The 25,525-nt window shown below is 39.7% G+C and overlaps 1 protein-coding gene and 2 non-coding genes across 52 annotated transcripts in view; all 3 read right to left on the reverse strand.

Moving 5' to 3' along the window:
- The window catches only part of LCA5L (lebercilin LCA5 like), a 40,157-nt gene that overhangs the window by 3,753 nt on the left and 10,879 nt on the right, over positions 1–25,525 (reverse strand). For 11 of the 50 annotated variants that reach the window (XM_081569913.1, XM_081569921.1, XM_081569923.1 and 8 more), the window contains 7 exons: positions 23,844–24,000; positions 19,826–20,154; positions 9,425–9,939; positions 6,380–6,517; positions 3,010–3,094; positions 503–609; positions 220–337 (listed from right to left, as the gene is read on the reverse strand). In XM_081569913.1, the coding sequence (XP_081426039.1) occupies positions 220–337; positions 503–609; positions 3,010–3,094; positions 6,380–6,517; positions 9,425–9,939; positions 19,826–20,144 (1,282 nt within the window). In that variant the 5' untranslated portion in view covers positions 20,145–20,154; positions 23,844–24,000. Of the gene's footprint in view, positions 1–219; positions 338–502; positions 610–3,009; positions 3,095–6,379; positions 6,518–9,424; positions 9,940–19,409; positions 19,557–19,825; positions 20,155–23,843; positions 24,001–25,525 lie in introns of all 50 variants that reach the window. The other 39 variants (XM_081569896.1, XM_081569903.1, XM_081569902.1 and 36 more) reach the window with 6 other exon arrangements.
- On the reverse strand, positions 12,596–12,665 carry LOC145540056 (small nucleolar RNA U2-30). The gene has a single exon (XR_014078181.1). It is a non-coding gene; the product is annotated as a small nucleolar RNA U2-30 (small nucleolar RNA).
- Positions 12,791–12,870, reverse strand: LOC145540059 (small nucleolar RNA U2-19). Its single transcript, XR_014078185.1, has one exon. It is a non-coding gene; the product is annotated as a small nucleolar RNA U2-19 (small nucleolar RNA).

Here is a 25,525-nt window from a genome sequence, read left to right on the forward strand (position 1 = left end):
GCAAGAGCGTTCTGGTTAGGAAGGGCCCCAGGGGGTCCCAGGAGATGCTCATGTTCTGTTTCTTAAACAAGGTAGTGGCTACGCAGGTGTTTATTTTATAACAGTTCTCTCAACTGAACACATCTGTTTTATGTATACTTTTAAACACCCACACAGTGAGTAATTCACAAATTAAAAAAACAAAGTGTAAAGGAGACTTTTACCAGTTGTTAAAATTACCTTCATATTTTCTCTTGGATTCCTCTTGGTTTGGTAGTTTACTGATACAGGGAGGAATTGCATGGATTATTTCAATAGATTTTTCTTTATGACCATTGTTTCCTGTTGTCTTTTTGCTCTATAATTTAGAAAAGTGGCAAGAAATAGTTTTGGTGGTAGAGATAATTTTAAATTGTGTTTTATTTAATGAATACAACTACTTTTTGTATAGAACAAGTGTGTAAAGCCTAAGTTTCCAAAACTATGTTTAATTAGACACTGCAAGAATTCAAATTTGCTGTACCTTAGTTGTCCAAGATGGAACATCTTCCGATTTTTGGGTTTCCTGGTGTCGCATACTTGTAAGTGGAAAACTTTTCCTGTCTGCTTGTACTGACTTTGTTGAAGAAACTACAGAACGGTTACATTCATTATATGTAAGAAGCGTAACTTGCATTTGGAAGCGATGTTGATTTTAAATAGAAAATAATAACTGAAGTTGGTAATGTAATAATAAAACAAAGTATACTAGACATTTTCTAAAGATGTTCAGTAAATATCAAACATTTGCCAGTTTCACTTTTTCCTCTACCACGTCAGCACTTTTGTCCTGTTTTGGGCTGCAGAGGTTGTGGGTATCACAGTGGTAACCATACAAGCAGGCATGAGGATGGGTGGGCATTCCTCTGGGAGGACACAGCGGCCCCTGCTGGCAGGAGGGGTTCAGAAGCATAGTTCTGCAGTTGTGAGGGGGCGCCACCATGTCTCCTGCGTCAGAGCTCTTGGTTATCAATGGTTGGATCGCCCACGCTAAAGTTCACGACTGCTAAATCTGGTAGCCACTTCCTCGGAGGTTTTATCCTATTTAAATAACCCCATGTTTGATTTTATCATCTCTGCTGGCTGTTATTCTGGATTATAAATCAAAAGCAAAGAGATTGTTGCCTTAAAAAGTAAACACATAGTTACTTCTTCTAGCAAAATAAGAGGTAAATGTTCCTGTTGTTCCTCTTCTTAGCAGAATCTCAGGGGGGTGGGGTGGGGAGTGAGTAAGTTCATCCTGTCTTGAAGGAAAACGTACTACTGATCCCCTGGAGAAAGGAAGGGCAACCCACTGCAGTATTCTCGCCCTGAAATCCCATGGACAGAGGAGCCTGGCGGGCTACATACAGTCCATGGTCCATGGGGTCACAAAGGGTCGGACATGACTGAACGACTAAACACAAGCACAACACCACAATAAAAATGTACAAACTAATGATAATAGCACAGCATAGATGAGTCTCAAACACACTATGCTGAACAAGAGAAGACAGATACAAAAGAGGACCTGCTGTATAATCCCACTCGTGAATCTGTAGAACAGGCAAACTGAGCGACTGTGACTGAAGGTAGGTCAGAGGTTGCTTTGGGCTGGGGCTGGAGGATCCCTGACCTGACTGCCAGGGACATGAGGGCACCTCCTGAGGAGATGGCCATATTCTACATCTAGACAGAGGTGGTGGTTACATGGGTATAAGCATGTGTCAAAACCCATTGGACTGCACGCTTAAAATGGGTGCACTGCATTGAGGTTTATGCATACTGAGTTGTGTCTGACTCTTAGTGACCCCATGGAGTGTAGCCCCCCAGGCTCCTCTGTCCATGGAATTTCCTAGGCAAGAATACTGGAGTGGGTCTACCATTTCCTTCTCCAGGGGATCTTCCTGACCCAGGAATCAAACCTGCCTCTCCTTTGTCTCTTGCATTGAATCAAACCTGCCTCTCCTTTGTCTCTTGCATTGGCAGGTGGATTCTTTACCACTGAGCAACCCAGGAAACCCAACGTATTGAGGTGAGAGTGTTAGCTGCTCAGTCGTGTCTGACTCTTTGCAACCCCAAGGGCTGTACATGCCAGGCTCCTCTGTCCATGGAATTCTCCAGGCAAGAATACTGGAGTGGGTTGCCATTCCCAACCCAGGGATCAAACTCTGGTCTCCTGCATTGCAGGCAGATTCTTTACCATCTGAGCCAAAGGTACCTAAATAAGGTTAACCTTAAAAATCTACACAGGGTCTTCCTTGGTGGTCCAGTGAGTGGTTAGGACTTGGTGCTTCTACTGCAGGGGGTGTGGGTTCCATTCCTGGTCTGGGAACTAGGATCTCACATGCCATGAGACTCCGCCAAAAAAAAAACCCCAAACAAAAAACAAAACAAAAAATCCACACACTGGATGACAGACCTACCTAGAAAGTTCAGTATTTGGCAGACATTTTGCATCAAACTGAAAGTTATCCTCTCATTCACCCAAGTGAGGACATAAAGGACTGAGCCGACGATGGGGAGAAGGAATGCATTTCTGTTTTCTTCTAGCTGTTTCAACCATGTGGCAGTTTCGTTATTCTATATTATGTTTCAGTGCCTAATACAATGATTTTTAAAAAAATAGACTTTTGGACTCTGTGGGAGAAGGCGAGGGTGGGATGATTTGAGAGAATAGCATTGAAACATGTATATTACTATATGTGAAATAGATTTCCAGTCCAGGTTTGATGCATGAGACAGGGCGCTCAGGGCTGGTGCACTGGGACGACCCTGAGGGATGGGATGGCGGGGAGGTGGGAGGAGGGTTCAGGATGGGGAACACATGTACACCCATGGCTGATTCATGTCAATGCATGGCAAAAACCACCATAATATTGTAAAGTAATTAGCCTCCAATTAAAATAAATTAATTTTTAAAAATGTCCATTATCTTGATGATATCAGTTAGGAAAATTTGGCTACATACTTTAAAACAGATTTCAAGCAAAAAATTGAAGCACATTTTACCTTTTGGATAATCTTCTTTGTCATGTAAATTTCTGAGTATCCGGTTAGTATAGATGTTTCTAATTTCGAGCTCTCGATCCTTCTCCTATAAAGAACCACAATACCAATATTTCTATAAGTGTTTACTTTTATCAACCTTCATTTCCCATAGAAAACTATTTAATGTGAGGAGCTTGGTAAGCTTCAGCACAAACAGAAATTGGCCATATCATCGTATATCATTCCCAACATAAAAAAATTAGTTCTTTTTAAAAAAATATTTATTTATTTTGGCCACGCTGGGTCTTAGTTGTGGCATGTGGGATCTTGTTCCCTGACTGGGGATTGAACCTGGGTCCCTTGCTTTGGGGAGTCTTAGCCACTGGACCACCAGGGAAGTCCCCAAAAGCACTAGCTTTTAAATAGAGTGACAAATCATTGTGACGCAGACAATATTTTGAAGAGTTTGCAAGCCAGATTCTTTCACAGTATTTTTTCTGTTCCCTGGGTCTGTGCCAAGAAGTTTACTGTTCTTTATGGTGTAATGCAGTGGCCACTAGCCATGTTGTTCCTTGGATTAAGTAGAATTAAAAATATTCAGTTCTGAGAGTCACATGACCCGTACTGTGGATGCTCGGTCCTGCATGTGATTGGTGACCACAGGGTTGGACAGTGAGAGAGAACACTGTCCTCATCACAGAAAGTTTTGTCTGCACAGCCAGGCAGGGTGGGTGGGACCTGGAACAAAAACACTGCTCTTTAGCTTGAGATTTCAGTACTGACTTTTTAAGTCTTGGCAAAACAAAAGGTTTGAAACCCTGGTTTGCTGAGAAAAATTGAAGTATGGTTGATGTGTAGTATTATATAAGTTACAGGTGTAGTATAGTGATCACAAGTTTTAAAGGTTATACTCCTTACTGTAAAATGTTGGCTATATTCCCCGTATTGTACTGCATTTCCCTGTAGCTTAGTTTATACCTAATAGTTTGAACCTTTTACTTTCCTACCCCTATAGTACTCCTCCACCTCTCCCTCCCCATTATTAACCACAAGTTTGTTCTCTATACTCATGAGTCTGCTTCTTTTTTGTTATATTCACTAGGTGGTTGTACTTTTTAGACTCTACATTTAAGTGATATCATATAGTATTTGTCTTTCTCTGTTTGACTTATTTCACTTGACATAATACCTTCCAAGTTAGGGCGTACTTTAAAAGTCAGTTTTGTAAGAAGCAAGTGAGACTTTAAAATGAATTTATGTGTATATAAAGTAGATAAGCAACAAGGATTTACTGTATAACTCAGGCAGTAATATTCAAGATCTTATAATAACCTACAATGGAAAATAACCTGAAAAAATATAACTGAACCACTTTCTACCTGAAACTAACATAATATTGTAAATCAACTATCCTTCAATAAAAACAAATAAAATGAATTTATGGGCCACTAAAATTATTCTAAATATTTTAATGTTATAAGTTAATTCTTTAATCCAAAAATTTATTTTGGGTTCCACTAAAGTGTTAACAAGGTACAATAATATTATTTCATGTGATGAGATAAAAAAATGATAACAGAAGTCTTATAAATAGAGTTTCAATTTTTCTAATTATAGTGCATATTCATCAGGCTGTTAACTCGTTCTAATAATTTCTGTTCCTAGGGGAAAAACTTGATTTGAGAAAGCTATTCTTTAAGTAATTTAAAGATATATTAGGCAGTGGCCACAGGACTGGTAAAGGTCAGTTTTTATTCCAGTTCCCAATAAGGGCAACGCCAAAGAATGTAAAAACTGTGGTACATCTGCACTTATTTCACAAGCTAGCAAGGTAACGCTCAGGATCCTTCAAGCCAGGCTTCAACAGTACATGAACCAAGAACTTCCAGATGTACAAGCTGGATTTAGGAAAGGCAGAAGAACCAGAGATCAAATTGCCAACATCTGTTGGATCATAGGAAAAACAGGGAATTCCAGAAAAACATCTACTTCTGCTTCATTGACTATGCTGAAGCCTTTGACTGTGTGGATCACAACAAACTGTGAAAAATTCTTAAAGAGATAGGAATACCAGACCACCTTACCTGTCTCCTGTGAAACCTGTATGCAGGTCAGGAAGAAAAAGTTAGAACTAGATATGGAACAACAGACTGGTTCAAAATTGGGAAAGGAGTATGTCAAGGCTGTATATTGTCCCCTGCTTATTTAACTTATATTCAGAGTACGTAATGTGAAATGCCAGACTGGATGGAGCTCAAGCTGGAATCAAGATTGCTGGGAGAAATAACAATAACCTAAGATATGCAGATGACACCATCCTTATGGCAGAAAGCAAAGAGGAGCTGAAGAGCCTCTTGATGAAAGTGAAAGAGGAGAGTGAAAAAACTGGCTTAAAACTCAACATTAAAAAAACTAAGATCATGGCATCTGGTTCCATCACTTCATGGCAAATAGACAGGGAAACAATGGAAACAGTGACAGACTTTATTTTCTTGGGCTCCAAAATCACTGCAGATGGTGACTGCAGCCATAAAATTAAAATGCTTGCTTTTTGAAAGAAAAGCTATGACAAACCTAGACAGCGTATTAAAAAGCAGAGACATCACTTTGCTGACAAAGGCTGATATTGAAGCTGAAACTCCAATACTTTGGCCACCAGATGTGAAGAACTGACTCATTGGAAAAGACGCTGATGCTGGGAAAGATAGAAGGAGGAGAAGGGGATGACAGAAGATGAGATGGTTGGATGGCATCACCGACTCAATGGATGTGAGTTTGAGTAAACTCGGGGAGTTGGTGATGGACAGGGAGGCCTGGCATGCTCCAATCCATGGGGTCGCAAATAGTCGGACATGACTGAGTGACTGAACTGAACTGAATTGTCCATATAGTCAAAGCTATGGTTTTTCCGGTACTCATGTACAGATGTGAGAGTTCTATCATAAAGAAGCCTGAGTACAAAAGAGTTGATGCTTTCGAATTGTTGTGTTGGATAAAACTCTTGAGAATCCCTTGGAGTGCAAGGAGATCAAACCAGTCAATCCTAAAGGAAATCAGTCCTGAATATTCATTGAAAGGACTGATGCTGAAGCTGAAACTCCAATACTTTGGCCACCTGATGGGAAGAGCCGACTCATTGGAAAAGACCCTGAAGCTGGAAAAGATGAGGGCAAGAAGAGAATGGGGGGACAGAGGATGAGCTTGTTGGTTGGCATCATCGACCCAATGGACACGAGTTTGAGCAAACTCTGGGAGATAGTGAAGGACAAGGAAGCCTGGTGTTCTGCAGTTCAAAGGGTCACAAAGAGTTGGACATCACTGAACAACAGCTCTGATATTTTTGGAAGCTGAATTTCACAAGTTTTGGTACATTTTGCTTTTAAAAAAGTACCTTAAGTTTTTGTTGAAGGTGTTTTACTTCCATCTGCAGAGTCTTTGTAGCAGCCTGAGCTGCTAAGGTCTTCCGATTCTCAAAGGCCAGCTGCCGTGTAAAGGCTTTATTGTTCAGTCTCAGTTGTTTCTCCAAGCCCTGAAAATAGTATATATTTCAGCTCTTTGTGACCAGTGTAGTATTATACAAAACTTCAACTGTAATGGAACTAATTACATTTATGAAAAGTTCAAGATTTTAATACAATTTTAGTGGGCAGCTTGTGTAGAGAACACATATTAGAACTAAATATTATCATACACACACACAGAGGCACAAAGCCCAAAAATCTCAGATCCCAACTCTAAAGAATAAATATCATGTTTACAGTCTGACGTTTTTTACACTCTGGAATTTGATAAAAATTTTTTTTTGGAATAGAGCCTGAAAATCAGTAAGTATAATCAGTGTTACACTTTCAAATTCGACCTAAGCAATTATGTTGAAATGAAGTATTATGCTAACTTGGCATAGTGCACTCTGAAAATCTTTCAAGCATCTCTTTCTGAAAGGTTTACCAGCATCAGTGCAGATCATGATTCAGGGACTGTGATTCTCAGATAACTGAGACTGGAAATTATGCTGGGGCCTCACAGAGCCACACCCATGTGGATGGGTTATATGTAAGACAGTGAAATGACTGACTTATTAGCACAATAACCTTCTATAAAAATGCAGGATTTACTATTGCATATTCACCTTTCTGGAATGAGACCTGTTTTACTGGAGAACTGTTGGAACAAGACTTTAACAGGAGGTTGGCCTAAAGACCTTTTCTTTCCTTTTTTTCCATAAAGTTTCCCTTCCTTTATGGATTCCCTCAGTATAACATTAACACTTTCTCATTAAAGTGTAAAATATGGTAAACTAATGGGATTGAAATGAAATAATCTTTAAAATCACACTTTCTAAAATATTAACATTAAAAAACTACCTACATGTTTTGCCCCACAAATGCTTTCCCCTCCATCAAATGCCCTAAAATCAAATGAAATCTCCTATATGACCAAGTGCTCCTGATAAGAAAATAGCTAAGTAGTTCTTGAATTCTTTTTGGTTTTGGTTGTAGAATAGAGACATGAGCTACTTAAACATGTGTGTAAAAATATGTAGATGAGATACAAATACATGTACTTTCACATGACAGACAGATGCTAAGATGGATTCAATGCTACCTGAAAGGCCAAACGTTAGAACCTTGGTACACTATTTACATTGGTTAAAAAGGAGGTTCCTCATTATTTCCTGTAGCTCACATATCCATTTTATGTGAGAAAATTCTCTTTGAAAATAGAGGAGGATTTTTACCAAAAAAGAAATAACTGAGAAGCAGCTGAAATGAACTTAATGTCTTATTATTTCAAGTAAATACTTGTTTACTTCATGAATGATTTCTATTTCATAGAAAATACTTGTCTCTCATCGTTAAGGAATGAAAGAGTAAGTTAATTCCATTTGTGTCCCTTCCATTTTGTGTTCATAGAGACCAAAACCACCTAATGTAAAATAGGCAGAATTCTCAGTGTAATTGGTGTTCTCCCAAATCATCCCTTGTAATCCCAAGCTTTTGACCACCGTGCACCCTTGAGGAATACCAACCTATCTATTCTTTCCATGATTTACATTCCTTTCCCCTATCTGTCCCTAGGAATATTACCTAGAAAAAATGTCTGTTTCCAGGACATGGGTCTTTGTGGTAATGACTGGACACATGGATGAGGGAGAGAACAAGGAAGGGGGTGAGGAGATGCACTTACAGTTTAGGGAAGTCATCTTTTCAGAAGCAGTTTGGAGCAGACGCTCACTCTCTAAGAGAGGTTTCCCACAACATAGACCAGCACAGCACTTCGCCCTTCAGCACATGAACAGACTCCCCCAACCCTGGTAGCCAGACTGTCTCAGAGAATGGTCATTTCCAGATAAATGAGCCCAACTGTGACCGAGCAGGACACTGTGGGGCTTTTCTGGAACAGGGACCCCTCCCCACCACATGTCCTCTGTCTGCCTCCTGTCTTTAGAAAAACTTTAGCCTCCTACAACTTGGCTGAGTTCCAAAGAGCAAATTTAATCAGAGAAGTGAGAAGATGCAGAAAGAAATGAAAATAGTAAAGTAAGACAATTGGTTTCCCTAGTGGCTCAGATGGTAAAGAAGCTGCCTGAAATGCAGGAGATCCAGGTTTGATCTCTGGGTCAGGAAGATACCCTGGAGAAGGGAATGGCTACCCACTCCAGTATTCTTGCCTGGAAAATTCCATGGACAGAGGAGCCTGGCAGGCTATAGTCCATGGGGTAGCAAAGAGTTGGACATGACAGAGCGACTAAACACAGCACGACAAAATAATAATAGTTTAGCTATTAAAGTTAAGAACTTTTAGTTCCTCCTCAAGGGTTATAGGTAATATTCTGAGCCATGTCATGTGAGCTGTTTTGCAGATACTGAACCCCCACCAGGTGGAAGAAGTTTAACTGCATGCTGCCCACAAGCACAGAGACTCCAGGCTGGTTGGAACCAGGAGGTTGATGATGTTAACTCCTGAATACCTTACCACCAACCAGTCAGAGGAATGTCCATGAACTGATCACATAACACACCACCCCCAACCTTGTCTTAAAAAAATTTTTCCCTGAAACCCACTGGGGGAGTTCAGGTGTTTTGATCACTAACTACCTGGACTCCTTGCCTGGCATTTGCAATAAATGCTGCACTTGCCTTTAGCACTTCAGCACAGTGTCAGTAGACTGGCTTTGCTGCCCGTGGACGAGTGGACCTGAGTTAGGTTGGGTGACACAAACACAGAAGGGGCCCTGGCTCATCCACAACAAGAGGGGCTGTTTCTATCTCTCCTGTGCACCTCCCCTTCCCCGCCCCAACCCTATCCCCACCAGACACCACCATCCGTGTGCTCAGCCCAGTAGTGCTTCATTCCTCAGGCAAGGATGATGAATGAGCACCCTCTCCAGATTGATTTTGGAACCTTAACATTTCTAGGCCTCTGAAGTACAGACCTGTATCTTTTTGTCATTTGCCTCCATCTTTGCTGTAAGAATGGACAACCTCTGAGTGAGCTCTTCCCTCTCTGCAAGACTCTTGTCTTCAGAAATCTTCTGCAGTGCCTGCAAGGCATCTTTCGTCCTCAGCAGCTCACCATCCGTCTCTCTCAGCTTCCTCGACACGGCTCTTTCCTTTCCCTGGGATTTCCTGAGGAGCTGCCTTAAATTTTTCACTTCGTTATGATGTTTGGCCATAATTTGAGGTAGATTATTTTGTGAATTCTCATATTTTCCTATAGCTTTCAAGTGCTTAAACTGGACTTGTTTCAGAAATTGGTTTTCTATGACTGTGGCCTCCACTTTACGGTGCAGATCAGCTAACTCATTTTTCAGTTCTTTAATCTTATGAAGCCTCGCTGACAGGATGCGGTGGGCCATGGCATCACGTCGCTGGGCAGCCACACTGATCTGAGAGTTTAGAAATGGTACATTCCAGCTGTGCTTTTTTTCAACCAAGATTTCCTTCTGGCCTGTGTAAGAAGATAATCCAGTTTGTTACTCTAGTCATATGTATGTGCTTAGTTGCTCAGTCATGTGTGACTCTTTGTGATTCTACGGAGTGTAGCCCACCAGGCTTCTCTATTCATGGGGATTCTCCAGGCAAGAATATTGGAGTGGGTAGCCTATCCCTTCTCCAGGGGCTCTTCCTGACCCAGTAATCAAACCAGGGTCTCCTGCATTGCAGGTAGATTCTTTACAACCTGAGTTACCAGGGAAGCCCAATCATATGCATATAGATATGTAAGTATGCAGGTATCTGTAATGCCCACATCCCCCTTCCCCCTTACTCCCATATACATATACACATACACACACATGGTAGGAGGGGAAGGAACTAACACTGAATGAATACTCATGCTTTAGGCTAGGTACTTTATGTCTAGCTATCTCATTTAATGCAATCCTTAAGGTAAGTAGTCATTTTATAGCTGGAGATATAAGTCATTTGTCCATGGTTACATAACCACAAAGTGACATAAAAGGAATTGAAATCCGGTCTTCTCTGATTCTAAAACCCGTACTTACTTCTATTACAAAAGGGAAACTAAAAACCATAAGAATAAATAACATTTACCAAGCATTTTCCATATGTGAACCATTGAATTAAATGCTTTATGTAACAGATTATCTGATGTAATTCTGCCAACAAAATGTTATGAGGCAATTAGAGGGTAACATTAGAGCTAAGAGTTATATATGAAGGTCTCATAGATTAAAAAAGATGTTTAAAGAGCCATTAAATTGCTTAGAGAATTCATATAAGTATACCATCTCTCAATATATCTAACATAGGCAGTTTTTCCTTTGTTACTTTTGGCCGGGCACTCAATAAACCAGTTAGATGGTTTGTGCTCAGGAAACTATTTTGATCAAAAAGCATCTAAATGATATTACACCAAGCTCATATAACTGAATTTGCGTATGTCAACTGTATGTGTAACATCATTGTATTATTATCCCATTTTATTTTTTAAATTAATTTTCATTGGAGTATAGTTGCTTTACAATGTTGTATTAGTTTCTACTGTACAGCAAAGTGAATCAGCTATATGTGTGCATACATCACTTCTTCCTTGGATTTCCTAAATGGTCACCACAGAGCACTGAGTAGAATTCCCTATATAGTATGTTCTCATTAGTTATCTATTTTATATATGGTATCAGTGGTGTCTACTATCCCATTTTAATGATGATGCTTATCAATGGGCACACAGCTAGTAAGTGGTGAAACAGACCCAAGTCTGTGTGCCTTTGCCACTGCCCCACAGGTATGTGTATTTATATGATATTCATGTGTGCATCTGTGTATGTACACATGTGTGTGCCTGTATACATATCAGTATGCCTATATTCTGAGAAAGAGCAGTTGGAACTGGATTCTAGAATCTAAAAATGTATGATCCTCATCCTGCAGAGAGAAAGGCTCTTAGTGGCCAGTGTCACTGGAGTCCTAGCGCTGAGCTATTGGTTCAAGTGAGGACACATTGTTTGAGACACGGCTCAGTGTGTTTGGTCTAGTGGTGGGAAAGGCAATTCTGCCTGTGATGGAAACAATGAGCCAGCAAAGAGAGAGGACACTTTCTGGGGATAAAGCATGTGGATCTTGGGTATGACAGACCACACAGATTTCACAGTGACCACAGTATCTGTTTCCCAGGTGGTTCAGTGGTAAAGAATTTGCCTGCCAATGCAGGAGATGCAAGAGACATGGGTTTGATCCCGAGGTTGGGAAGACTCCCTGGAGGGGGAGATGGCAACCCTCTCCAGTATTTTTGCCTGGAGAATCCTCATGGATAGAGGAGCCTGGCGGGCTATAGTCCATGGAGCCTCACAGAGTCAAACACGACTGCGCGACTAGCGCTTTCCTATTTTTTTTTTTTAAAAGCTGAATGGTTAAACTACTCTTAAGATACCTAGTTGTTAAACCACTAAGCTAAAACACTTAAATTAATTCACCAAAAACATGTACATCTAGGTCCATAGTTAGTCAAAAAGGGACTCTTATTACTCAAGACTAGTCATGCCTTCCCAGTACAAACAGTGAAATAAGCTGTTTGAACAGACCTAAGCCCAACCTCCCCTTCACTGGCTCCAACCTCTCCTCTTTCCTCAGCCATTTCCCCAGGTGCACCCTCACTCCCATCCCCCTTTTCTAAGCACCTCTGTCCTTCTGTCACACTGCTGGGCCCGTGCTGTGTCTTCCCCATCCTCCCTGGCCCCGTCGTGGTCCTGTCTCCATGTCATCTTCCTCTCTGTGTCACAGTCCCATTCTGTACCTGCTGTCTGCACCCTCAGTCTGGTTCAGGTCCTCATCCTGAGCCAGGTCCCTGCTGGCGCTGGCTCTGCCCTCTGCTGGATCCTCTCTCTCTTCCAGGTCACCTTAAAGGAGGTGGCCCCTTCTTCCAAGGACCAGGGTAGGAAGAGGTTCAAAGGCAGGCGTTTCCCCTTCCTGTTCTCCACAGCTCTAGCATCAGAGTCACAAAGCACACCTCCTCAACCCCACCTTAGGGCTTCCACCCACTTCTGCCCAAAGACAACAGGGCAAAAGGTGTCCTGAGCAACTGAACGCAGTAAAATAAATTTTCTTTTTTGGTATACCATTTTTTTCCCCCTTTTTAAAAACTCTGAGCTCAGAGCAAGTGTAGAAACCTTCATAGTTATAAAGGTCCACAGTAAAACCTTTTCATCATTGCTCAGAAATGATCAGTCTCTCATACACATACCCACAGCCAGCTCTCACTCACCCACCAATAAGTCCTCAGTTATCCACTGTCACCTTTACACAAACACACACACCTTATTTTAAATTATTCTCTTGCTTCTCAGAACTACAGAGATCATGCATCAGGTAGACTAGGAGCTCTTCTGAGGCTCAGATTTGGCTATTTTCATCACTGATCCACTTCAGTGAGAGCGGATCTCAGAGAATGTATACCAGCTTTTTGAATGACTATCACAAAACGTCTTGGTGGGCTTCCCAGGTGGTACTAGTGGTAAAGAACCTATTTGCCAATGCAGGAGACATAAGGAGTCGCAGGTTTGATCCCTGGGTCAGGAAGATCCCCTGGAGTAGGGCATGACAACCCCCTCCAGTATTCTTGCCTGGAGAATCCCATGGACAGAGGAGCCTGGCAGGCTATAGTCCATGGGGTCACAAAAAGTCAGACATGACTGAAGCGACTTAGCATGCACCCTTGTGCACACATGTTTTGGCATTGTATTGACAGATCACAGCAAGGAAAGGTATAACTGAAGGAGTTCTGAAAGTACATTTTTCTACAAAAGAAAGAAATAATCACATTTTGAAAATCAAATTATAGAAATATATTGCTTGCTATTTACATTAATCTAAGTATATAAGTCTCTAGTATCTAACCAGAGCAAAAATCCTATCAAATTGAAGTTCTCATTTTATCCTTATAATTTTTCTCTGTGAGATGTTTTTCTGCTATAAAATTTGCTTTTCTAAGATGATAATTGAAAATAATCTCTGATGCTATTATCCTTGAGTGAATTCTGGGTCTCTATTGGTGGTTCCTGATTCAGTGTTACCAGCCCCTGAGGGTCAGATGTCTCCTTTTATATATCAGAAAGTTGAACAGAAATTGAACCTTCACTCAAGAAGGGACTGCACTGGCTAATCATTATGCCTTGTTGGTTGAGGTTAGTTACATTTTTGTGTGCCTACTTAGTTGCTAAGTTTTGTCCTCCTCTTTGTGACCTTATGGACTGCAGCCTGCCAGGCTCCTCTGTCCATGGAATTCTCCAGGCAAGAATACTGGAGTGGGTTGCCATGCCCTCCTCCAGGAGATCTTCCATACCCAAGGACTGAAGTCTCCTGCATTGGCAGGCAGATTCTTTACCACTGCGTCACCTGGGAAACCCTCACTTGGATCATGGAATTTAGGTTCTAGTCCACTGTGAAGTGATAGTTCATTTGGGCTGCTGCCAATTTATGAACAAGTATCTTGCATAAAGGACACAATAAATATTTGTGGAATAAATAAATGAGGAATCAGTTTTAAAAATTTGTATTGTAAGGTGTAAGGTAGCGTTTAACAGGAGGCTACCTGTATGCTGCTTTCAGTCTTGCATAAATCCTTTGTTCCTCATAGCACTTGAAGGCAGGCGCTGGAGGAACCACACCAGAATTTGTGCATCTCGTTCGTATGGAAAATAGCTTCTCCATACGGTGAATAGCAGCCATTTACAACTCTCTTCCCTTCTGATATGGAAAGTAACTTTTACAATCCCCTCTCTTGTAAATGATTCTAGCCTCCAGCTTCCTGAATAACTTGTAAGATTTTTGATCCCTATCTCTGCTAAAAAAGCTATCTTGTAAGACAGTACATATATACCCACAATATGTTGAATAAACACCTTTGTTCCACCAGAGCACTGGTCCCCGTGTCTTTCTTCATCTCTGTCTCTCTCTCTCTGTCTCCTTCAGGCTGCTCAGCCTCTTTTTTCCCTACTTTCACTTTCTTATCGGTCGACCCTGTACCCCCAAGTTCTGGTCCATTAAAGGACCACAACAATTGGTGGACCAGAACAGGGGCTTGGAATACGTGGCAAGTCAGGCAGAGTGACCCCGGGAAGCTTATTGAAGTGGGTAAGTACTAAAGACATGGGTATAACGGCGAGCCTATTCAGGCTGGTAAATATTAAGGACATAAATATAACGGCCAGCCTATTGAGGCTGGTAAATACTAAGGACGTAAATATAATGGCAGGAAAGCCCAATCACCTTTTTACTTTACTTTATCACTTATTTTTACTTTATCACTTATTTAAAGCTCAGGGATTTTTAGTTTTGCCCCAGGAAATAGAGACTGGCCTTCAAACAGTGGTTGAATGTAACCCTTGGTTCCCTGAGGGAAGCGATATTGATTTAGAAATTTGGCACCAGATCAAAAAGAATGTTAAACAAGCCACCAGAAAGGGAAAAAACATTCCTACAGATTTCTGGCCTTTATGGGCTCCTATTGAAACTATGATTCTGCCACTTCAAGGTAATCCTGGCCCTCCTGATATTCAACAACAGGCAGAACACTTATTACATAAATATAAACTAAATGATAAAACCTTACAAAAGGCCCAATTGGAACAACATATTTACTAACCCTCCTTCAGTTGTTCCAAGCACTCCCCGTCTGCCAGCAGACGCAAATTTAAAAGCCACTCCTCTGCTAAAACCTAATGATTCTAGCAACGATGCATCTAGAACACCTTTTGACATTAAAATTAACACCTTTCTAAATAACAATGATGAGTTTTTACCACATACTCTTAATTGTAAAAATGTGCTACCTGCCCACTCTCCTTCATGACAGAGGCTTTCTAAATTGCTGGCTTTACAATCACAGGTCTCTGAAGCCGATGGTTTTTCCATTTTTCCAATTTTAAAAAATCCTGATGCTTAAGGGCATGTAATACCTCAATATAAGGCTATTAACTTTTATCATATGCAACAAATAAAAAAGGCTATAAGTATGTATGGCCCACATTCTCAAATACAGTGCCCTCCTTTGTTGCATGAACAAGTAAAAACAGTGGCCCTTAAGGCTTGGGAGCGAATTACTCCTCAAGGGGAGCCTACAGGTAGCTACACTAAAATATTGCAAGGACCTAATGAAACGTACGCTGATTTTTTAGCTAGATCACAAACTGCTATTTCCCATACTGTAATTGGAGAAGAAGCTAAAAGACAACTAGAGAAATTACTTGCTTATGAAAACGCAAATCAGGAATACCAAAAAGCCATAGCTCCTATTTGGGAGTCAGAGTCTATTATAGGTTATTTGAAAGCTTGTTGCAATCTAGTATTAGAAACTCAAAAGATGCAAATGCTAGCTGAAACAACGGTTGTTGCCCTTAAAAAGAGAAATGAAGGATGTTTTACATGTGGAGATAAAAGCCATTTAAAAAGAGATTGCTCTAAAAAGGCTAATAAAAAACCTCCCAACATCTTTCCTCGCTGCCCTAGAGGAATGCATTGGGCCAAAGATTGTAAATCTAAATTTGACATTAAAGGGAAACATATTCCAGGAAACTCCAAGCAGGGGACCCCCCCAGGTCCCCTTCAACAAAAACCAGGGGCAAATTCCATCTTTTCCCTCAAACCCTCAAACAATCCCCTTTCCAATACCTACCAGACTGTTTGAAGCCCTGCCCCCACAAACTTTCGGTCTTTTACTTGGCTGCTCTAGTTTGACTTCTAAAGGAATTACTGTTCACCCTGGAGTAATTGATTCAGATTATAGAGGAGAAATTCAAATTATGATGTCATCCCAAATTTTATGGCAATTCAAAAAGGGGGACAAAATTGCTCAATTACTTCTTTTACCTTACATTTCTATTAACTCCTCTAAAGATGTACAAATGGGCAGATTTGGCAGTATGGATCAAAAACAATCCTTATGGATTTCATTAATATCTGAATTTGCCCGACCAAATATAAATATCAAAATTAATGGTAAAAAATTTTCTGGTCTCCTCGACACTGGATCTAATATTACTATCATTTCCAAACATTTATGGCCCGAATCTTGGCCTATACAAAAAATTTCTTGCCAAATTGCAGGAATTTCTCAAACTAAAGTACAGGAGGTTTATCAAAGTACTCAAATATATCCATGTGAGGGACCAGAAGGCCAACCTACAACATTAAAACCTTATGTGATAGATGCACCCCTTAATTTAATAAGGAGAGACTTACTTATGCAATGGCAGACTCAAATTTACATTCCACATTTTTCCTAGGGGCCACTGCTCATTTAACAAACAATGCAATTATTAAAATAACTTGGAAAAATGACGAGCCTATTTGGTCAGAGCAGTGGCCCCTCACGAAAAAGAAATTAAAGGTGGCTAAAAAACTTATAGATACACAACTAGAACTAAAACGTATTAAAAAATCTTGTTCCACATGTCAATACTATGTAGCTAAAGCCCTTAGGTGATATAAATTAGATCTTCCTTGCTGCTGCTGTTGCTGCTAAGTCGCTTCAGTCGTGTCCGACTCTATGCGACCCCATAGACGGCAGCCCACCAGGCTCCCCCGTCCCTGGGATTCTCCAGGCAAGAACACTGGAGTGGGTTGCCATTTCCTTCTCCAACGCATGAAAGTGAAAAGTGAAAGTGAAGTCGCTCAGTCATGTCAGACTCCTAGTGACCCCATGGACTGCAGCCTACCAGGCTCCTCCGTCCATGGGATTTTCCAGGCAAGAGTACTGGAGTGGGGTGCCATTCCTTCTCCCTAGAGCATTAAAGGGCCCTCACACCCTGAAGTAGAAGAAAAAACTAATTAATATTTCTCTAGATTATGAAGTTCTTCCTTTGTGCATGGAACCAACAGAATTCTGACAAACTTGGGCTTTCGCCCTGCCTCCAGAAAAGACTTTTGGACTTTGCTTGAATTGTAAACCATGGTTACACTACAAAAACCTTAGGGAAAGAATTAGGGAAAGAATTCATTACCATGACAAAGGACTTCTTGAGTGACTTAACAGAAAAATCTCCCCACCTCACCTTCAAATCAATAAACAGATTGGGCCTAAACTATGAGACACTTGGAAACTTGTTGCGAGCACCTAAAAACTTGAAACAGACATTTTACAAGGACATGCTAGTAAGACTACCTTCTGTAACCTGTATTAATTGCTAACTATATACTTGTTAAGAAATGTTTCCCTTTTGATTGTGATTGGGATTCTACTCAATATTGTATTACTTCTGTTCAATCTAATTATAGTACCTACGACTGGGTACAAATCAAAATTCATTTATGAAACATAATAATGCCTCGCTGTATGTACAAAAAGAACTCCTTGTTAAAACATCTGCCTTCTTCCACTAATCTAGAGACTTTAGCTGAGCAACTAGCTGTTTAATTATCTGGGCTAAACCCACAAGGTTGATTTCAAAATATTATTCACAGCATCGGGTCTGAAACTGTAACTTTGGTGTTTGTTTTGGTGACTTTATTTGTTGTTTACCATTGCCTTTCTATAAGATTGGTTTATACTAAACAAACTCAAATGGTCAGGACCTTTTTTACAAATACAATAAAATAGGGGGAATTGTAAGGTAGCATTTAACAAGAGGCTACCTGTATGCTGCTTTCAGTCTTGCATAAATCCTTTGTTCCTCATAGCACTTGAAGGCAGGCGCTGGAGGAACCACACCAGAATTTGTGCATCTCGTTCGTATGGAAAATAGCTTCTCCATACGGTGAATAGCAGCCATTTACAACTCTCTTCCCTTCTGATATGGAAAGTAACTTTTACAATCCCCTCCCTTATAAATGATTCTAGCTTCCAGCTTCCTGGATAACTTGTAAGATTTTTGATCCCTATCTCTGCTAAAAAAGCTATCCTGTAAGACAGTACATATACGCCCACAAGATGTTGAATAAACACCTTTGTTCCACCAGAGCACTGGTCCCCGTGTCTTTCTTCATCTCTCTCTCTCTCTCTGTCCCCTTCAGGCTGCTCAGCCTCTTTTCTTCCTTCTTTCACTTTCTTATCAGTTGACCCTGTACCCCCAAGTTCTGGTCCATTAAAGGACCACAACAGTAAGGCTCTTAGAACTCAACATGCAGTTTGTTTCTTGTAGAAATAATTTTATAAACACTAACTGCCTTCTTACACAGTTCTGTGAAATCCTAGACTCAATGTAAGATGTAGTATATTGTTTGATGATTTTTTGTCATAAACCCATGGGGGCCAGACTATTTCTGAATTTTGGGGGGTTTATTCTTTGTGATGGGCTTTCCTGGTGGCTCAGCCTTTTCCTGGGAGAGTCTTCTGCCCTGGCCTTGCCAGTGGGTACAGGACTCCCACCTCTCCAGAGAAAGTGCTGTGAAACCTTTCGAGAACCTGGAGGAAAACTATGGGTCCTTCTCCCTAGAAAGTTCACAAACACAAATAGAGGCACACACATACATGCACACACACACACACACACAATGCAAAGGATTCCCTAAGGCTCCCAGAGTCAGGTCTTAGATAAAGAGTCCCTGCTCTGAAGCTGGGAAGAAGGGCAAGTGAAGACTCTAGCTCTTCACAGGGTCCCAGGCAGGCCGGGTGTGGGAGGCAGGCCCTAGGTGAATGTGGCACTGGACGTGCTCCACATTCAACAGGCTCTTAATTGGTTTTTGGCCACTTACTGACACCAGTTCTGATGGTCACAGCCGGAAGAGAGTGGCAGTTGTTTCTACACAGGGAATATTTATAAGCCCAGCATTGCATGCCTGGGAATAACCACAGTCTAGGCAAGGGGGCAGGAAGTGAGGAGGTCAAGGATGGTGCAGAGCTACTCCCAGTTTAGACAGTTAGAAGCTGATGCTGTTGCTACTCTTAAAATCCAAAAGGAAATGACATTAACAGCCTTTTGACCAGCCCTGTTCCTAAAGAGCATCTTTGCCAATATGCCTCACCGGACTCGAAGACAATCTTCCTGGGGTGCTGAGACAGATAGTTACATTTCATTGGAGATTGAAACCTTGACTCTTCAGCTGAGATGAAAGGCAAGAAGTCCGTGAAGTCCAAGTACTGTGGTGCTCTGTAACAGGACCACCTGTTAACTAAAAATGGAACTAACCTCACTCATGGGTTCCAAGAGGGTAAGCTGGGTGAGAGGGCTTTCTGTCATTTTGTGATTATTCTTAATTTCTCTATTTCCTACTCCTTCTATAAAAAAAAATCACTTGTAATACTTATAATTTTATAAGTACTGGTACAATCTGGAAAAACAATAAAACTGAATATGAGCCACTCCAGGTTACCAGTGCATTAAATAATAATGTCATTATAACCAGAAATTTGGTCTTGGTTGGGAGATTTTGCTTCTTACTTTTAGGTTGGGAGATTTTAGAAACATTATACTTCTTCTTCTCCTTTTTTTCTTTTACTGTAGGCTTCTCTAAGTAGTTGTTTCTAGCTGTGGTTTCTGAGCACTCAGACAGAAAGTCTTCTGAATAATCGCAATGGGAGCTTGGGCTTCTGCAGGAACACTGAGATCTACTGTAATCAACACTCTTGTCAGAAGCATTGCTGTTCCTGGGAAAACCTGGGCTGCTGTTCTCCCATTTTGAGGAACTCCCGCCATTTTCAAAGGCCATGCTGGGGAAATGTCCACCTAGATTTGTTTCTGTTGGACCAGCCAATGACATAGTAAACAACCTAATAGAAGAAAAGTATTTTTAGATTTAGAGCTACAGACCATAAAATGAACCTATGCATGTTCAGTTGTGTCTGACTCTTTGTAACACCATGGACTGTAGCCCTCCAGGATCCTCTGTCCGTGGGATTCTCCAGGCAAGAATACTGGAGTGAATTGCCATTTCCTCCTCCAGGGGATCTTCCTGATCCAGAAACTGGACTAGTGTTTCTTATGTCTCTTGCATTGGCAGGTGGGTTCTTTACCACTTGATCCATCTGGGAAGCCCATGCTTTATTATAGTTAACTAACTATAAATGCACAATTAGGGATGCAAAACAACACATTATTTTTGAAGTATGTTCCAGAAAAAAATTTTAATTTGGTTTTTATGTTTTTTTCTATCTAAAATATAAGACTCCTGAAACTGGACTTTGGGGAGATTGTATTGACAGGAATTATAAAGTTCACATCAGATAGCAACAACAGGAACAATTTATAAGTTAGTGAATTACATTCTCATTCTCTAAGGCTGGATGTTTGTTGGGGTTTTTAAAAATTGGAATATAGTTGATTTACAATCTTGTGTTAATTTCAGGTGTACAGCAAAGTGATTCAGAGATATATATATATACATGCTAGAACACAGAATGCTTTAAATTCCCAAACCAGTTCAATTTCTGAATCTTTCTGTTAGAACCACTTTAGACTCAGTCTGAACTGTGTTTGGTTTTGGGAAATGGTGATCAGGCACTGTCTAGAAGATTATAAGGCCTTCTTGCTGATTATCAAGAGGGACAAATGGCACCTAACTGTTGTTTACTGGATGGGGAGGATCACCTAACTGCATTCATTCATTCACCTGGGAAAACAACCATGTGACTCCTCCATGTGTAGTCACTGTTCTTCCCAGAGAGTGATCAAGAGGAGAGTTACATTTACCCTTCTGAGGTTGATTTTGGAATGCACACAGGTGGTGGGCAGCATCTAAGATGGTCTGCACTAATTCCCACTTCCTGGTATAATCCCCTCCACTCCAATGTGACTCAGAGGTGGCTTCTAAGGTGAGGTAACTAAAGGACTCTGACTTCCCTCTTTTTTTAAAAAAATTATTTATCTATTTTTTAATACTACATTTATTATTTGTAATAAATAAATTAATATTATTTGTTTATAATAAATGGGCTTCCCTGGTGGCTCAGACAGTAAAGAATTTGCCTGCAATGTAGGAGATCTGGGTTTGATCCCTGGGTCAGGAAGATCCCCTGGAGGAGGGAATGGCAACCCATTCCAGTATTCTTGCCTAGAGAATCCCATGGACAGAGGAGCCTGGCGAGCTACAGTCCATGGGGTTGCAAAGAGTTAGACATGACTGAGTGACTAACACTTTCACTTACACTTTTCATTTCTAATAAATAAATTATATTTACATTATTTATATAATATTTATATATAATAAATAACTGATATTATCTATAACAATACATTATATATTATCTATAATAATATAATATATTATATATTATCTATAACAATATATAATAAAATAATATATTAATATATAATAAATAACTAATATTATCTATACTAATGTATTAATATAATTTATATTAATGTACATAATATTATATATACACACACACAGGTCTCCATTACTGCCTGTGGGCTTTCTCTGGTTGCAGCAAGCAGGGTCTACTCTCTAGTTCTGGACTGTGGGCTTATCGTAGTGACTTCTCTTGTTACAGACCATGGGCTCCAGGGGGCAAGGGTTCAGTAGTTGTGGCACATGGTCCCATGGCAAGTGTGATCTTCTTGGACCAGCAATTGAACCCATGTTCCCTGCATTGGCACACGGATTCTTAACCTCTGGACCATGAGGAACATCCAGAGTGCTAAGTCTTGATATATCCAAGTTATGATAGTGTACAGTTCAGATTTTCAGATTTTCGGTAGCATTTACATTTTGAACAATCAGTGTTTACAGTATAACGATGCCCATTTTATTGCACTTGAAGCATGATTTCACTATATTTCTATCATTATAGAGTTTACAGTATTAGTAGTCTCTTTGCTGTTACATATGACTCAAGAATTGCGGGTCAAGAAGAAACAGAACCTGACATGGAACAGCTGACTGGTTCAGATTTGGCAAAGGAGAATGACAAAGCTGTACATTGTCACCCTGCTTATTTAACTTATATGTAGAGTAAGTACATCATGCAAAATGCCAGGCTGGATGAAGCACAAGCTGGAATCAAGATTGCTAGGAGAGATATCAATAACCTCACATATGCAGATGACACCACCCTTATGGCAGAAAGTGAAGGGGAACTAAAGAGCCTCTTGATGAGAGTGAAGGAAGAGAGTAAAAAAGCTGACTTAAAACTCAACATTATAAAAACTAAAATCATGGCATCCGGTCCCATCATTTCACGGCAAATAGAAGGGGAAAAAGTGGAAGCAGTGACAGATTTTCTCTTCTTGGTCTCCAAAATCACTACAAATGGTGACTGTAGTCATGAAATCAGAAGATACTTACTTCTTGGAAGGAAGGCTATGACATATGGCAATCTGAGTGTTTTAAAAAGCAAAGACATCAGTTTAGTGACAAAGGTCCGTATAGTCAAAGCTATGGTCTTTCCAGTAGTCATGTACGTATGTGAGAGTTGGACCATAAAGAAGGCTGAACACCAAAGAATTGATGCTTTCAAATTGTTGTGCTGGAGAAGACTCTTGAGAGTCCCTTGGACAGCAAGGAGATAAAACCAGCCAATCCTAAGGGAATCAACCCTGAATAGTCATTGGAAGGACTGATGTTGAAATTGAAGTTCCAGTACTTTGGCCACCTGATGCAAAGAGCTGACTCATTGGAAAAGACCCTGATGCTGGGAAAGACTGATGACAAAAGGAGAAGAGAGTAGCAGAGAATGAGATGGTTGGATGGCATCACCGATTCAATAGACATGAACTTGGGCAAACTCTGGAAGATAGAGAAGGACAGGGAAGCCTCTCATGCTGCAGTCCATGGGGTTCCAAAGAGTTGGACACAACTTAGCAACCGAACGATGACAAAACAACAACGACTCAGGAATACAACCCACAATTAAAAAGACTAATGGAAAATTGTGAATCTTTTGATGATATGATTTTTCTGGAATGCACTGTGGTGAAAAGGGGCATCTGCTTATATATACAATAAATTTGTAAATCACGTTCATTTAATTATAGAATGAGAAATAAGATTGCTGAAGAGCAAGATTTACATCTGAATAATTCTGAATACTACAGTGTTGTATAGTTGCTCAATTATGCTTTTACAACAAGGCCAACAAAAAATAAACACATGCAAAAATGTTTTAAAATGAATAAATGTGGACTTCCTTGTGGTGCAGTGCTTAAGAATCTGTCTGCCAATGCAGGGGACATGGGTTCGATCTTTGGTCTGGGAAGATTCCACATGCTGAAGGGCAACTAAGCCCCTGAGAAACAACTATTGAGCCCATGTGTTGCAACTACTGAAGCCCATGCGCCTGGAGCCTCTGCTCCACAAGAGAAGCCACTCCAGTGAGAAGTCTGTGCATCACGACAAAGAATAGCCCCAACTTGCAGCAACTAGAGAAAGTCTGCACACAGCAATGTAGACCCAGTGCAGCCAAAAAATAAAAATAAATAAATAAAATCTAAAATAAAGATAAAATGAATTAATGCATACCTGCTGTTCTTTACCAAATGTTCCTAAGATGTATGAAAAATCAACTTTATGTCCTGAGCGGAAGGGTCTTCACACTGTAGTATTTATGAAGTTTTCAGGATAGTGTTTTCTTGACATGTTTTGATTTCTTTTTAAGAAAATAATGTATTTCAAAAAGCTAGAATGATATTACAGAAGGAAAATGTTAAGAGCCCATAAACAAACATTTATAAAAGAAGTTAAAAGTTTTGAACCAGTATTAATTAATATTCATTCGTTCGCATATGAATTGCTCTATACTTCACACACTATAAGGCTTTTTCTCTATCAAAGTGATTTGTAAATTATGTTTCATGATGGTAGTATTTTTGATGGTTTTGTCTATGCTGTATCCTCTGTGCCTAGAAGAGTTCCTTGGAAATAATGTGTTCAATAAATAATTATTAAATAAATTAATGTTCAGGGTGCCTGTATACTTAATTCCTGTCTCCATATCCATTACTCCTGACAAACTTCTCACTACTGTGACCCGACTCAATGCCCTAAATAATTGCTTCCCAATATAATAAAGAAATACATATCTCAAACTAAAAGCTAACCTCATGCTTAACAGTGAAACATTAATTTACATTGTTGTAAAAATTAAGATAAAGGTGCCAATGATCACTTCCGTTGATTAATAATTGTTCTGTACGCACTAGCCACTGAAATTAGACATGAGAAAAAATAGCAGGTATAAATGTGGGAAAAAAAAGACAAATTATTTATTATATGTAGATAAAATAATTTTAAACTTAGAAAACCTCATAAAACATTATAAAATAATGAGAATTCAATAAAGCCATAGGTTATTAAATGCACATAAAAGCAATGTTTTCTACATGTTAATTAAAATGACTTAGAAAAACAGATGAAAAGATCCCACTTACTATGTCAGCTAAAAAATCAAAAACATCTGATACAAGTATAATACAAATAATATGAAGAGAACTTTAAAACTACTGAAATAAAAGATTTATGTATGTGGAAACACATACAGTGTCCTTATATAAGAAGGACCTTGGTGATAAAGATGTAAATTCTCCCTAATTTAATTTACATAGTCAAAGTACTCCTAGTAAAAATGTTGAGTAATTTTTTAGAAATTTGACAAAATGATACTAAATTCACATGGTTATAAATATGAAAAATGAGAGCAAAAAAGATTTTGAAAAAAATGATGAGAAAGGACCACCTCTATCAGATATTAAGATATAAAACTACAGTCAGAAGAGTCTGATTCTAGTGCTTGAATAGACGGAGCAATAAAATGAAATAAAGACTTCAGAAACAGAAACGTATGGTAACTTAGCATAAAATAAAGGTAGAGAAGAGTAGACATTCAGGAAATCATGGGGTGGGGGCAACAGACTAGACTTCCATCTGGAAATCAAAACAAAAGTGAATTCTTACTACCTTTCTTACACTGAAATAAACACTAGGTGAATTGAAAATGTAAATGTTAAAAACAAATGTTAAAAGAAAACATGGAGGGTGGCAAGAAATAAAGGTAACAAATCACAAAGGAATCAATTAGAAAAAATGCATAAAATTTTAATAAGTTTTTTTATTGAGGTATAGTTGATTTATAATATTATATGTTTCAGGTGTACAACATAGTGATTCTCACAATTTTAAAATATTACATTCCATTTATAGTTATT

Source organism: Giraffa tippelskirchi, chromosome 2 (genome assembly GCF_054371585.1).
Source record: "Giraffa tippelskirchi isolate mGirTip1 chromosome 2, T2T-mGirTip1v1.2.pri, whole genome shotgun sequence".
Classification (NCBI taxonomy): Eukaryota; Metazoa; Chordata; class Mammalia; order Artiodactyla; family Giraffidae; genus Giraffa; species Giraffa tippelskirchi.